A 14,117-nucleotide genomic window follows, 5' to 3' on the forward strand; every position below is an offset into this window, starting at 1 on the left:
TGCTACAGCATTAAAATAAATTTTTTTTTCATGATAATTAAACTCACTGATATAGGAAGTTGTAATTCCATAGTTTACTTCTGTACAACTAACATTTGTTGTAATGTATAAGTATCTTTCCAATAAATGGTCTTAAAAATATGTCTATGTTAGCTGAAACAAAAAAATTTATTCAATATTATAAATAAAAGAAAAACAGATCTATATTCCTTTAAGTAGTTGTCTTTGCTTAGGGTAGTGGGGGAGGAGGCACATATGTAAACTGTTGAACCAATTACTTTAACTTAATAGAATTTTTTTATATTTTAAATTTATTATACTCAAAAAGCTTTTGTAGAAAGATAGGATTCCATTTAACTAGATACATTACTCTGTGCCTGAAATACATTCCAGTCAGAATATAATTCAGTGAGTTGATGACAATGCTGGCTCCAAAAGAAAGGAGGAGACCAGATTGGACAAGAATGAGCTAACAGACTGTGCAGCCCAATTCTGTCCCTTTGAGTGTGATATATTGTTTCAAGATGCTAAAAACCCATACTTTCTCAAAGCGTATTGTTGTGCTGGTTTTCCCATTTTCACAGAATCCTCATTATCAGAACTCTGTACTCTTTTTCAAAGCACATCAGACTCAGACCAGATGCCACCAAATAACTCTTAACAATTATCTAAAATGCTCAATAAAAGATACACCATACAGGATAATAAAAGTCATTAATACTTTCATTAAAATAATTAAATATATCACATCTGGTACAGATGTTAAATGAAATTAAAACATTTCCTTATAATTACTGAGTGTTAACTTCTTAAAATACATTTCTATAGGATAGACTGAAGGGGGAAAACTAAAACTAAAATTTTCTATTGATCTATTAACAGGAATAATAAAAAATTTTAAATTAATTAAAGATAGTAAGTTCCCAAACTTTACTAGTACTCCTCAGAACATATTCTCTTGCTGCCCTTAGGAAGTCCAAACAACCACATCTCAAATAATTCATCATCCTGTTAACATATATATATTTATGCGATGACATATATAATTATATATAAATTAAATATATTTTCAATGTGTGCTTTTTAGCTTGGCCTGATTCTTAAAAACAATAATAACAAAACTGGGCTATAGATATTAATTTTTTTCTTTATTAATTATTCTAATTTAATTCACTATGTTTCTGGTATGAAATCCCAGTGTGTGTGCTTCATATTTATTTATTTATTCATTCATTTATTTATTTATTTTACATATTTTTATTGATTTCAGAGAGGAAGGGAGAGGGAGAGATAGAATGAGAGTGAATCATCATTGGCTGCCCCCCACAGGGAGCCCCATGTGCCCTGACCAGAAATCAAATTGTGACCTCCTGGCTCATAGGTAGACACTCAACCACTGAGCTACACCAGCCAGGAGTGCTTCATATTTATTTCTGAGTATGGTTATTTCCATTTCTAAGAGATTCAGATTCCAAAACATGGTTGGAGAGCATTTCCATATATTGAAAAGCCTTTAAAATGCAGAGAAACCTGATGAAAAGAACTTAATAGAATTAATTTTCTAAAGTAGCATTATTTTAAGTGAACAAATACTATATTAATTAAATTAAGGATCATAAGCCAAAGATTATAAAAATATGACCAAATTTTACCAGAACTTTCAGTGAAAAGAACCTGTATATAAGGTAGTATTCAATGTGATAACAGTTAACATTTATTGAACATTTAATTCTGTATTGGACTATTCTAAGTACATTAAATGTATTCATGCATTTAATCCTCACAACAATCTTGTGAGAATAGGATTGTTATTATTATAATTATTCTTTTATAAATGAAAGGATGAGGTTCAGAGTTTACAAGGAAACACCCCACCAAGGTCATATAGGTTGCAATGGGCATTCAGTATGGAATGTGGGAATCCTGACTCAGGTCTAAGCTCTCAATGCCACACTCTAATCAGCACATGAATGAGAGGGATATTAAAAAACAACAACAACTACTACTACTAAAAGTAATGACATCATTCATTTGACTTAAGGCTGAACCTCACTTTGCAAAAAACAGGTAAGATTAGAAGTAATGAGTAATATTCTAGACTCACAAGCTGGGGAACTCTATGCAGATTATCTGCAAATTTCCAATTCTTTATTATTTGAGTACTAGAGACCTGGTGCATGAAAATTCATGCACTGGAGTGGGGGGGGGGGGGTCCCTCAGCCTGGCCTTCCCCTTCTCACAGTCTGGGAGCCTTCAGGGGCAGGATGCAACCTGGCGATCAGGGTAAGATGACACCCCATCACACTTTTGCTGCTGCCACTGCCGGCAGCGCAAGCCTTGGCTGGCCCTGGTTACCTGAGCCTCGGGCGGCCATGGGCAGCTGGGGCCACCTGAGGCTTGCCTGCATTTCAGGCCAGCCCTGGACAGCCACCGTTCGCAGTTTGCCTGTGCCTCGGGTGTTGGCTGGGCAGCTGCCATTTTAGGCTTACCTGTGCCTTGGGCAGGCCCTGGACGGCTGGGGGGCTGAGGTGACTGGGGGACTCTGGAAGCAGGTGCGAGGAGCAGCTGCATGCCTGCCACCCTGGTGGGGCTGAGGGAACTGAGCACCGCTATTTTGTGGCTGAGGGCACTCCCATCTTTGAGGGCTGGGTAGTCAATTAGCATATTCCCTTCATATTGGCAGTGGGCACTGCCATCTTTGTGATGATATGAGGGTCAATTAACACATTCCCTCTTTATTAGATAGGATATCCACTCCTATGTGTCAAAATGAGGAATATCTAAAATTATCTTCTTTTGTAAATTAAAATGTCACCTTTCAGGATTGAGAATGGTACAGCTCATGTTGGTTCCTTGTTTTTGATATTTCAGTTACTGACTTTATCTTTACTGCATTTCCATCCCTGTCAAATCACACACACCCTCACTTTGAGTTTTCCATTTTCTCTAGTTAATATGTTGTTTATAATTCCATTTAGCAGACTAAAGGAACACAGGCTCTGAGTCAGACACCCTAGTTTTGCATTCCCAAGCTCCACTTACTTGCTTGTACTAATTTGCAAATCACTTAATTCTTTTAAGTTTCAGTTTCTGCAATTGCAAAATGGGATAAAAACATCAACCCTCCAGAATTCATGATTAAATGAGATAATGTAAGCCTTTAGTGAGCTATAAAGCACTCTCAACATGTCAACTATCACTAAGCATAATAAGAGTTTGGCCTCTTTAAGAGGACATGCACAATAGCAACAAAGGCAAAATTAAAATGAATGGTTTCCTATCTTGTAGCTTCTCTTACTTACACAAATATTCCATAAGGCCCAAGTGAGTTCAAAGGCAGTACATCTGTAGATAACATGTATTCTGACACTTAATATCCTTAGCCTAATAGTTTCTTTTTTGGTCACTTAATAGATCAGAGACCTGACCAAAATAGCATTTGGGATGAGGCTTTTGTATCACGAGCCAAATCTATTTTAGTTTGATTCAAACAAACAAACAAACAAACAAACAAACAAAACCCAGATCCTTCTAGTTAAAAATGTGATAACCCTGTATTAATTACTGATTTTCAACAATCTCAACGTCCATCTTCAAAGCCTGGTTCTTACCTATAGAAAAAGGTCAATAGGCATATGGTGAATAAAAAGTCAAATGAATCAAAGAAAATGATAATAAAACGTCACTAGCAGAAACTCCACCACATCTTGTGATGATTTTGAGTAAAGCTAGACTATGTTCATTTGTAAGTCTATGAAAGCTATACTTGTAATGAGATTGGATGAGTTATGTTTAGTTCTTAACATTTAAAAATTCCTTCACCATCAGGCATGTGAAAAATACCAATCTTACTTTTCATGAGAGTGCTCCTATGCACACCTATGCTACTGTTTTTTATAAATTCACTTTGAAGCATTGAGTAAAAAATTATTAATTAGCATATTTCTTTAATAATGTTTAGTGTACAGTAGTCTTCCTTATCTGTAGGAGATGTTCTAAAACTCCCCGGTGGATGCCTGAAACTTAGAATAATACTGCACTCTACATTACTAACAGCATGAAGTGTGGGATACATAGAGAGTTGAGTGGGATAATGTAAACAACACTAAGGTCTCATATCCAGACATGGTTCTGCTCTCTCACCCTAAACATGGCCTCTCATCCAAGGTATGAGATGCAGTAGGGCAGCATTCTGAGCTTTCAATCACTACAGACATTTAAAAGAGTTTTCCCTCCGCTCTTTCATCTGTTAGTGCAGGCTGTCAACTATCCAGATCCTAGCACTGTTCCCGCTTGCATGTGGGACCAGACCGCAGAATATCTGGTGGAAACCAACAGGCCGTACTTGTTAGGTGCTAAATTTTAACATTAATTAAATTACACAGCAGAGATTCTAGAAGTTGTATGTCCTATTTGCTTTCATTTCCTTCCCCTCCCACCCATTTATTCCTCAACTCATCCCATGCTGACTTCTGTTCACAACATGTCACTGACTCCGCTTGCCAAGTTCTTCCAGCACATCCAAGTGCTAAATCCCAGGGGAGTTTCTCTGCTCTCACATCACTGCACTCCATGAACATTTGATGCCGTCAAGCACTCCTTCCTTCACGAAACCACGGAACCCTCTCTTCCACGGTGTTTTAGGACTCTCTTCTTCACTGGCATCATTTGCTCAGCGCCCTTTGCCAGCTCCCCACTTTCTGCCTAAGCTCACCGTGAGGAGTCCCTCAAGGGCTGCCCTCAAGTTCTTCCCTGTGTCTCAGGGACTCATCCACTCGCCTGAGTTCAAAGACTGCTTCTATCACCACACACTATTTTCTGTGTCTATGTTATATATATACACAGTGTGGTGACAGCCAGAGGGAAAGGGAAGGGTGTGGGGGAATAAAGAGGGAGATAAATAGGGAAGGCAAGAGATTTTGCTTTGGGTGCACAATGCAGTGTGCAGATGATGTTTTGTTTATCGATAGCTATACTAGTGTACTTGAAAGCTGTATGATTTTGTGAACAATGTCACTCCAATAAATTGAATTAAAAAAAATAAATATAAAAGTTGCTCTATTGTGATGGTCTCAAGTTCACATGTCCATCTCACACCCTCTGTGGGAGACAGACTTCCTACATCTAATTGCCTTGAAATATCCATTTGAAAATCTTGGACATATAAATTAATGTGTCCAAAATATAACTTTTTAATAAAAACTAAAATCTGTCTCCTCCTTCCTTTCTAAACCATTCTCTCAGCCCTCCCAGTTTTAATAAATGGCACCATTATTTACTCAGATGTTTAGAGTTAATAACTGGGGAGCCATTCTTGTTTTCTTTTTCTCAACCTCCGCTCCTTATTTATCAGACAGTGCTACTGAATCCAGCCCAAAGCAGCTTTTCCTTCTCACTGTCACCACCCTGGTGGCCCTCAGGTTACCACCATCAATTCCATGCTTACATCAATTTCAACCCATTTTCCACTAAACAGCAAAAGTGATCTTAAAATACATATGTTAGAATATGCAATTTGTTTAACCTACAGCCTTTTTAATGCCCAGGAACACCCCATTCTTGAGTATCTACTTCCTTCAGTTCTCCTGACCTTGTCAGAGAGGCTTCTTCACTTATATTAATGTACAATATTCTACTACCACTCTCAGCATTCCCTATTCCTTTGAACCTACTTATCAATATTTTTTTCTACATGAATTTTTTACATAGGTATGGAGGGAATGATGTGTGAATGGGTTTGGGTAGGTAAAGGAATGTGACAAATCTTTGCTGTTCACAAATACCTTGTATCTGAGCATCTCTTTCTACAAGAGAGGTTAGAGAGAGAAAGACAGTCCCTATTGTTGCTGCATGCTATAGAATGAAGTTCAGGCATTCGGATGTTTCTGTCTTGAACTCGATGCTTGAGAGCTTGATGTAAAAACTCCCCAACAGTTTGAGGTTAATGGTGGAAGTGGTGGCTGTCAAATTGGGAATCCAAGGGTCATGGGAGCATTTGCCCATGAACTTTAAAATCATGATAAGAATTTATTCCAAAAATGATGCAATTACTTCAAAATGGCAAATATGAAAGGGATAACTTTTGAGGCTTCCTCATATTTCACATCAATGATACATTTGAAGGGGTCCTTCCTAATACTTTTTACTTTGAAACTTTACTGGATAGATGAATAATTGAAACTTTACTAGATAGATACATGGGTAATTCATCTTGCCTTTGGTAGGAAATAAATTAAAATACATATATTCCTCCTTAGTTATTCTCTCTGTCCATCTTCTTCAGATTTACCTTAGCTTTCTTTTCTTCCCATTCCTTCCACATCCATGTGACTTAACACCATTCAACTGCAGAATAATTTTTATGCTGCCCTATTCCATAGGCACCCTGCTCCACAGCTGCAGGATCATTGCTCCCGAGTTTTTACCCTGCCTCCTTTGAATGCTCACGTTGTCAATACTGGAGTCCTACCCCAAGTACCTCTGTCCTGCTACAGAACACCCATCTGAGACCACACAAGCAGTGGCAACAGGAAGTGCACTAAACTTCCGGCCCAGGATATATGGAAAGTAACACAAAGGTTGAAGTGTTAAAAAAGCCCTCCTATTTTAAGTTTTTTAGGGTATTCAACAATAAAAAACCTGCTATATAGTAGGTTTTGGTACAGATTGAATTTACATAGTAATCAGCTGCAAATCCTCTGAAATTTTTATTTGAAAGGTGATTGCTTTTAGAACAGAAACAAAACAAAGCCCATTGTCTTTGTCTTGAGATGGGCTTGGTGGAACATGATGACTGTCTCTAGCTGTCCAACTGTAGCAATGAAACTACAAAACAGCAGAAATCATGCAAGTAAATTCTATGATTTCTAGTTAGCTTCTATGAGACATTTTTGTGCTGACAAAAAATACAAAACAGAGAAGTTACCTTATACAATGGCTGTGCTGCCCATAGTTCCTTAGGCCTCAAACATTAAAATGAAAAAACATAGTACAGTTGCACTGTACCTGGGAAGAGCACATGAGGTTCACATCTGAAGCTAATGTGAGTCACACATGTGCTAAACGCACAGCCCTATATATACTTTTTCAGCCAATATCCCAAATGTGTCCAATAGGTATGAACTTTGTACCTTGACATCAAAGAAAAATCTCTATTTGGAACACTTTTAGAAATGTAACAAGAGAAAAAAAATTAAGCTTAGCTCTATGCTGTACATAAACTAAACTGTCAATATTCCATATATCTATTTTTTTCAGCATTTGCTTCCTAAGTCAAGATACTGTTTAGACACAACAGGGTGATTACTGGGGCATGCTAATTAAATAACACAGGACAAGAAACCTTTGGACAAAATTATTTTGGCCTTAAATTATTATCTTGAAATATATTTGTTATACATACACAAGTAACATTAAGGAAGTAATGACGAAACTTGAAAGATAAAAGGATAGCTTTCATTCTATTTCAAGGAGTCACGTGATACCTATTACATGAAACTAATGTTAAGGCCTGCTACTTATTAGTAAATAAAGTCATCTGTGGTGCTATGCAAAATAATTTTGAAATATTAGTTAACTATCATTAGTTAACGTATTACTGTAATACATACAGTATCATCCAGTAGGTATACTAACCCTAAAGAATTCATGAGAAGTAAGAGAGAAAATGCAAACTGTTGAGACTGGATACTAAGGGCCTAGAACATTGTTTTACTGTTTTTCAGGCTGCATGAAATGAGAAAGGGAAGACAGGGAGGAAGAAGGAAGACAATGCAATTATTTTTATTAGTGATTTCATCTATTTTTTCATCGTAACTCCAACTAGAAAAATACATATATTTTTTTAAATGGAAAAGTATAAGGAAGGAAACTCACTAAATATAACTATATTGAGGAATAGCAGAAGGAACCATATTAACAGATTATATTTTATAAAATGAAAAAACTTCTGTTTGTAAAAATTAGTATAATAAAAAGACATCAATGAACTAGACTATCAAAATTAACTAATAAAGCAGATGAAAGATTAATATGTATAAAGTAATAAATGTATATGGAAAAAATGATATCATATAAAGTTCTGCAACAGATAAAACCCAGAGAAATGAGAAGACAAAATAGAGAAAAAGTAGACAATTAGTAAACATATGTATGAAAAAAAAGTTCCAGTGCACAAAAACCAAGGTACATATTGAAGAAATCAAGTAGGAAGAAATATTTTATCTATAGTATATCAATAAATTATAACAAGTGAGGATGTGGTAAAACTGTCAGATTCATACTTCATAAATAAATGTTGATAACATTAAATGGTACTGCCCTTTTAGAAAACAATTAGCAGAGTATATGAAGTCATAAAAATATTGGTATTATTTTACCCATTAATTTTAAAGTTAGAATTCTATACCGAGGAAATAATTCTAAATAAAAAACCCTATAGTAATAAAGATGTGTAATTATTTAATTATAGCAGGAAAATACAATTGAGCAGGTACATAGTAAATATAATTATTTCGAATTATTTCCTTGGTATAGATTTGTTTACATAATTAACATAATTATGTAGATACAAAAATTATAATGGCTTAAATTTTAATGATGGTTATTACTTTGTTAAAGGATAACAACAGCTTTTTAATTTTTATATACTTAGTGTTTCCTAAATTACTAAATTTTTAAAAATGGTCATGTTAGATATTTTATAAAAATTTAATTTTACAAAATTGATAACTTCCTTAAGGGCAGTAAACAAATATAATGAAAACTTAGTTAAATATTAAAATATTTTATAAAAATATTAAATATTAAAATATCAGGTGATGATATTAAAGATAAAAACTATGAGAATAAATATAAGAAACTCAGTCTTTTTCCACTATTTATTATCTAATATATGAAAATATTAATTGTGTTAAGGTGGTATTACACATTTCTTCTTTCCTCTATTCTTAAAAAAAGTTCTGTAATGTTACACTAAACTTTTAGTTTAGATTAAGACTAAAGATAATTAAATGTTATTTCTATTACACTACAATACAAACTAATTTGACATTTATATGAAGTAGAAATAAAATGTACTTACCTCTCTTTCATCCATATTCAGCCACTGCTTCGGATCTTCTTCAGTAGCCAGAAAAGCTATCAATTCCAAAGCAGTAAGACGAGTTTGACGCCTTGATGAGACAAATATCAAGACAGGTTTGCCTGGAGAATGGCTTCTAATTGCTGTTTAAAAGTTGTGGAAAATAAAATAATAAGCCATTTACACCAAAATCTGAACTTATTAGATTATCAAAGGGATATAGGAAAGCTAATGTTATAAGTCAGTTCAGTGAATTCTTAATTTAGTCACGAATCATAGCATATCTGAAGTGCCAGGTGGACTGACACATACTTTAGAAAGGACAGCAGCGGGAAGGTCGCTGCCCCTGAGGGAGCACACTGCCTGGGACAGGGAAGAGGAACTCTGGCTGGCTCCCAGTTCTGTTCTGAGCTGCTGAGAAAGGAGACACTAAAAAGCTGAGGCTCTCCAATAATAGTTGCATACTGGATCTCAGGTTGTGTTTTCTGTTTCTGAGTTGGTTCTCTGCTTGCCTGAAAAAAGATATTACTGAGTTAACTGGTCCTGGGATGTGGAGAGAGAGTCAAGTCCTGCAGGGTGATCAACATTTTCTAAGAAAAGCCACAAAAAATTCCTTTTAGTTTTGCTCTGTTCACATTTGAGGGAAAATTAAGAGAATTTGTATAAATAAACTATTGTAGTAAGAGATAAGCCAGAAGAATATTTTCCTTAAAATGTGTAAGATTTCTAGTAGGAAGATAAGAGAATGCAGAAGAGAGCGGAAGAGAACACTAGGCCTGAGCCCATGTCTGCGTGATGGCCCAAGGGGAGTTGACACACATAAGATGAGGTGATTAGTTTAAAAACTGAGTTTTAAGATTGAAGAAAAAAAAACCACTTAAAGAGTAACATATATCATTTGAATTAATTGAAAATGAGGTTTCTTTGCTATAGACAGGCTCCAAAATACTGGTAAATTGGCACAAATAGAATTCATACTTGTATGTAGCTAGCTCTCTTAAAATAGATATTTAAAATTTTAATATGATGAAAGACCAACCTGCTTATAATTTCTTGTTTCAAATTTAAGCTGTAGAATTTCTTTTTATGGTCTAAGAAACAAGGTTTATAATGAAAGTGTTGACATGACCTTGACTATATTTATACTCTAATGGTGAGTATAAAACTATCATAAAATCATATTTCTTAACTCAAAGAAATTTAGTGATCTGCTACAGGCATAATTAAATACCTTATAAGTACAGCTGCTGTTCCTATACCATATCTAGAGAAGTATAAGTATTTCAGTTCTTTACTATTGACTAACACAATTCAGACTGCTTCATTTCTATCACTGTATACAATCAGCCACTTTTAAAAATAAATGTAAGCAATCTCAACAATATATATTCTAAAAAATACTCATTTATTTCACTTCGCAAGTTTATCAGAATATTACAGAATGTAAATGGCAATGCTTTGTTAAATCATATCAGATATACAATGTTTAAAATACACATGTTAGTACAATATTGATATCATTTGAACACGTAATCGTGAATGAATGTCTCTTTTTAAACCTCACCATTTAATGGATTTTTGCTGCTGCGAGAACAGGTGTGCCTGAACAGCGCACGGCAGATTTATTGTTCGTTAGTGATTTTGTACAATGCTTCTGTGGAGGTATAAATAATCGGAACTGCCAAGATTGGTCTCTAGTTCACAATCAATACTTTGCTTCTGTCATAAGGCTAATTACAGCAGCTAAAAAGTCACCTCACAACTGTCACCTCACAATCAACAGCCGTTCACATTAGAAAATTTATTTTGGAGGTTATTTTTAATTGATATAATAAATATTCCTTATGCAGCCTAAACAAAACATGTTTCTATAAAATAAAAGTGTTATTCTGAAATCTTTTCTGCTTGCTTTATTTTTTATAGAGGGGAAAACAACAACAACAACAACAAAAAACCAACACAGAAACAGAAGCAAAAAAAGTACTGACATTCTAAGTTTTATGGTTCCTGGTAAAAATTAAGATTATATGGTTCTGTTTTTTACGGTGGCTTCTATTAATCATTTGCTCAAGCTACTTACATAAGAAAACACCTTAACAGATTTTTAGATTGATTTGATTACTATTTAAAATTATATATATTTATTCTACTACAAATGTCTTATCATTTGTAAATCTAATATTCAACTTATAATTCAACTTATATTTATACTAGAGACCCAGTGCACAGATTCCTGCACCGGTGGGGTCTCTCAGCCTGGCCTGTGGGGATGGGGCCGAAACAAGCTCTCCAACATCTCATCTCCTGAGGGGTTCTGGATTGTGAGAGGGCAGTTCTCGGGTGATGGACCCTGGAATCGGGCTCCCTCCTCTCTGGATCCGGGTGTATCACCTGAGAACTGCAGCTGTCAAGTGACTGCAGCTTGGTAGCTTCTGGGTTAAGAATCTGCCCCCTGGTGGTCAGTGCATGTCATAACTACTGACCAGCTGGACGGTCGGTCACTTAGGCTATTATATATATAAATTCCTGAATAGTTGAGATAGTTTTAGTTATCTGTAGAAGGCGGAGCAGTATCACCCTTTCAGAGAAACTCAAATTATTTAGAATAAAGGCTACCACACAATGGTTGCTATTCATTCTAAGAATCCAGAGCTTACCCTGAAATGTGGGCTTATTCATACTAGCCATACGGGGACAGTAATGTTGACCCGGGAAGCCTTGAATGTGAACTTCGAGTGGAACTGGGCGCACTGATGGTCGGAAGTTGAATAAGCCCATCTAGAGGAAAAATGAGAGAGAAACCATTTTCAGTTTTTATATTTACATTTATAATGTTAGACTGCCTCCTAAATGAGGCCACCTGATTTTTCCATTTCCCATATACCTGACGAATATTGAGCCAGTCAGCAAGGTCTCTGGCATTAGCTAATGCAGTTGACAGTCCAACTACTCTAACAGGCTTTTCTGTATGTGATGAGATGAAATTCGTCCGAGAGACAATGACTTCTAGAACAGGGCCTCTTTCCTCCCCTAGGAAATGAGAACAATGCATGTTAATCACTTAACAAATCCTGATGCTAGCTGATGCAGGTAAGAGAGTCAAATTTTGTAAAATGGCATCAGATACAGTGGTACCCACCAAGCAGATGGATCTCGTCTATGATGAGAATCGTGACTTGCTTTACATAGTTCCTATTTTGCCAGCTTCTGCTGACTCCATCCCATTTCTCCGGGGTGGTGACGATAAGGTCAGCTTTGGCAATGGATTTCATATCAGGAGTCACATCCCCCGTTAGTTCAATAACTCTGGAGAGCAATAAAAATTATCCCTTTAACTTTTTAACATGTGACCATGGAAAAGCCAAAATACATCTTTCTAAGTAAAATTTTATAATGCTAAAAACTATTTTATCTCCCTTTCATTTCTGAAATGTTCAATGAGTCTAAAGCAGGGGTGAGCCTTTTCTCTGCCCAGGGCTATTTGGATAATTGTAACATCATTCACAGGCCATACAAAAGTATCAATTATATTAGCCTGCTATATTTGGTCAAACATTTAATATACCCCTAATGCCTTGGCAAGGTCAGATCAAATGATTTCACGGGCCTTGTAAGCCAGCCTACCGGTGGAAGTTCTCCACCCCTGCTTTAAATAACAGACTGTGGAAATCACTGCAAAAACATCTTGTTTTTTGCAAGTCTTTTATTTGTTGATCTCTTTAGATTACTCACAGCATATCTTTTGAAAAAAATAAGAACTTACTTTTTACCAAGTTTTTCTTCAATTCTAACTTTCCAATCATCCATTCTTTCACGTACTAGGGCTTTCAGGGGTGCAATATATACTGCCTAAAGGAGAGGGATGGAGAGAAAAGACTCTCATGAAAATAGTGACAGTAGTTTCAAATGAAGGTAAACTCCATAAAGTTTATCAAATTATGACAATGTGGTTTTAAAATTTATCTTTTAGTATTGAAAAGGTTAAAATTAATGGGGGAAAAATTATTAACTCAATCTACATTTATCCAAAGTAAAACTTACTGGTAAATTCAATACATCATCATCAAAAAAAAAAAAAAAAATACGGACAGAAATTTTTTAATATTTTCTAAGAAGCACCAAAGGTAATTTTCACAAAAAATATTTTACAGTAAAGTTATCTTCTAATATAATGTCAAAAAAAAATTTTATGAGACAATATATTACAGAGAGAAAATTAGGGTTTGGATGAAAGTAAATTTTTCTTGGAATTATAATCAAGTTATTGGAGTTGTAACTTTTTCATGAAAAAAAGTTCCTTATTTTGAAATTTAGAAGAGAAATAATCGGCTTGTTTAAATTTTAATGTAGAGCTGAAGCAGGTTTGGCTCAGTGGAAGAGCGTCGGTCTGCAGACTGAAAGGTCCCAGGTTCGATTCTGGTCAAGGGCATGTACATTGGTTGCGGGCACATCCCCGATAGGGGGTGTGCAAGAGGCAGCTGGTCGATGTTTCTCTCTCATAGACGTTTCTAGCTCTCTATCTCTCTCCTTTCCTCTCTATAAAAAATCAACAAAATATATATTTTTAAAAAATTTTAATGTAGATTTTTATGAAAGATGTCAGTTATGTGTATAGTTTAGGTGTTATCCCTTTTATTTTTTTGAAAAACAAACTGTCCTAATAATCCAAATTTACATACAGATTATTCACTGAAAAATGTTTTCCTTTCTAAAATGTTTCACATTTAGAGTAGAACTATAATGGTGTATTAATGGATCAATAATCATTGAGAAGTAGGAAAACTAATCAGGGAAGAAAAGCCACCAATTAGAAGTCACCAAAAAAGAAAGTTAAAATATTTCTGAAATAATAAAATCAGAATAATAGCACATAATTCCAATCACAACTATGAATCAGCTTTCCTAAAAAATAATATTTTTAAACTGTGAGTATTTTGCATTTTAGGGACATTGAAAATCAATACGTGTCTGACATGCCATGTAATTTTACATTACATAATGATATGGTCACTTAGAGAAAAGTGGAATAAAAGCT

At 35.1% G+C, this 14,117-nt stretch overlaps 1 protein-coding gene across 6 annotated transcripts in view; it reads right to left on the reverse strand.

The window, feature by feature from the left end:
- The window catches only part of ASCC3 (activating signal cointegrator 1 complex subunit 3), a 216,905-nt gene that overhangs the window by 68,814 nt on the left and 133,974 nt on the right, over positions 1-14,117 (reverse strand). For all 6 annotated transcript variants that reach the window (XM_084889357.1, XM_084889353.1, XM_084889355.1 and 3 more), the window contains exons 26-30: positions 12,846-12,931; positions 12,222-12,388; positions 11,967-12,112; positions 11,740-11,860; positions 9,083-9,225 (exon numbers count right to left, since the gene is read on the reverse strand). In XM_084889357.1, the coding sequence (XP_084745483.1) occupies positions 9,083-9,225; positions 11,740-11,860; positions 11,967-12,112; positions 12,222-12,388; positions 12,846-12,931 (663 nt within the window). The remainder of the gene's footprint in view (positions 1-9,082; positions 9,226-11,739; positions 11,861-11,966; positions 12,113-12,221; positions 12,389-12,845; positions 12,932-14,117) is intronic.

This window comes from Pipistrellus hanaki (assembly GCF_964339955.1).
Source record: "Pipistrellus hanaki genome assembly, chromosome: 7".
In the NCBI taxonomy this organism is placed as follows: domain Eukaryota; kingdom Metazoa; phylum Chordata; class Mammalia; order Chiroptera; family Vespertilionidae; genus Pipistrellus; species Pipistrellus hanaki.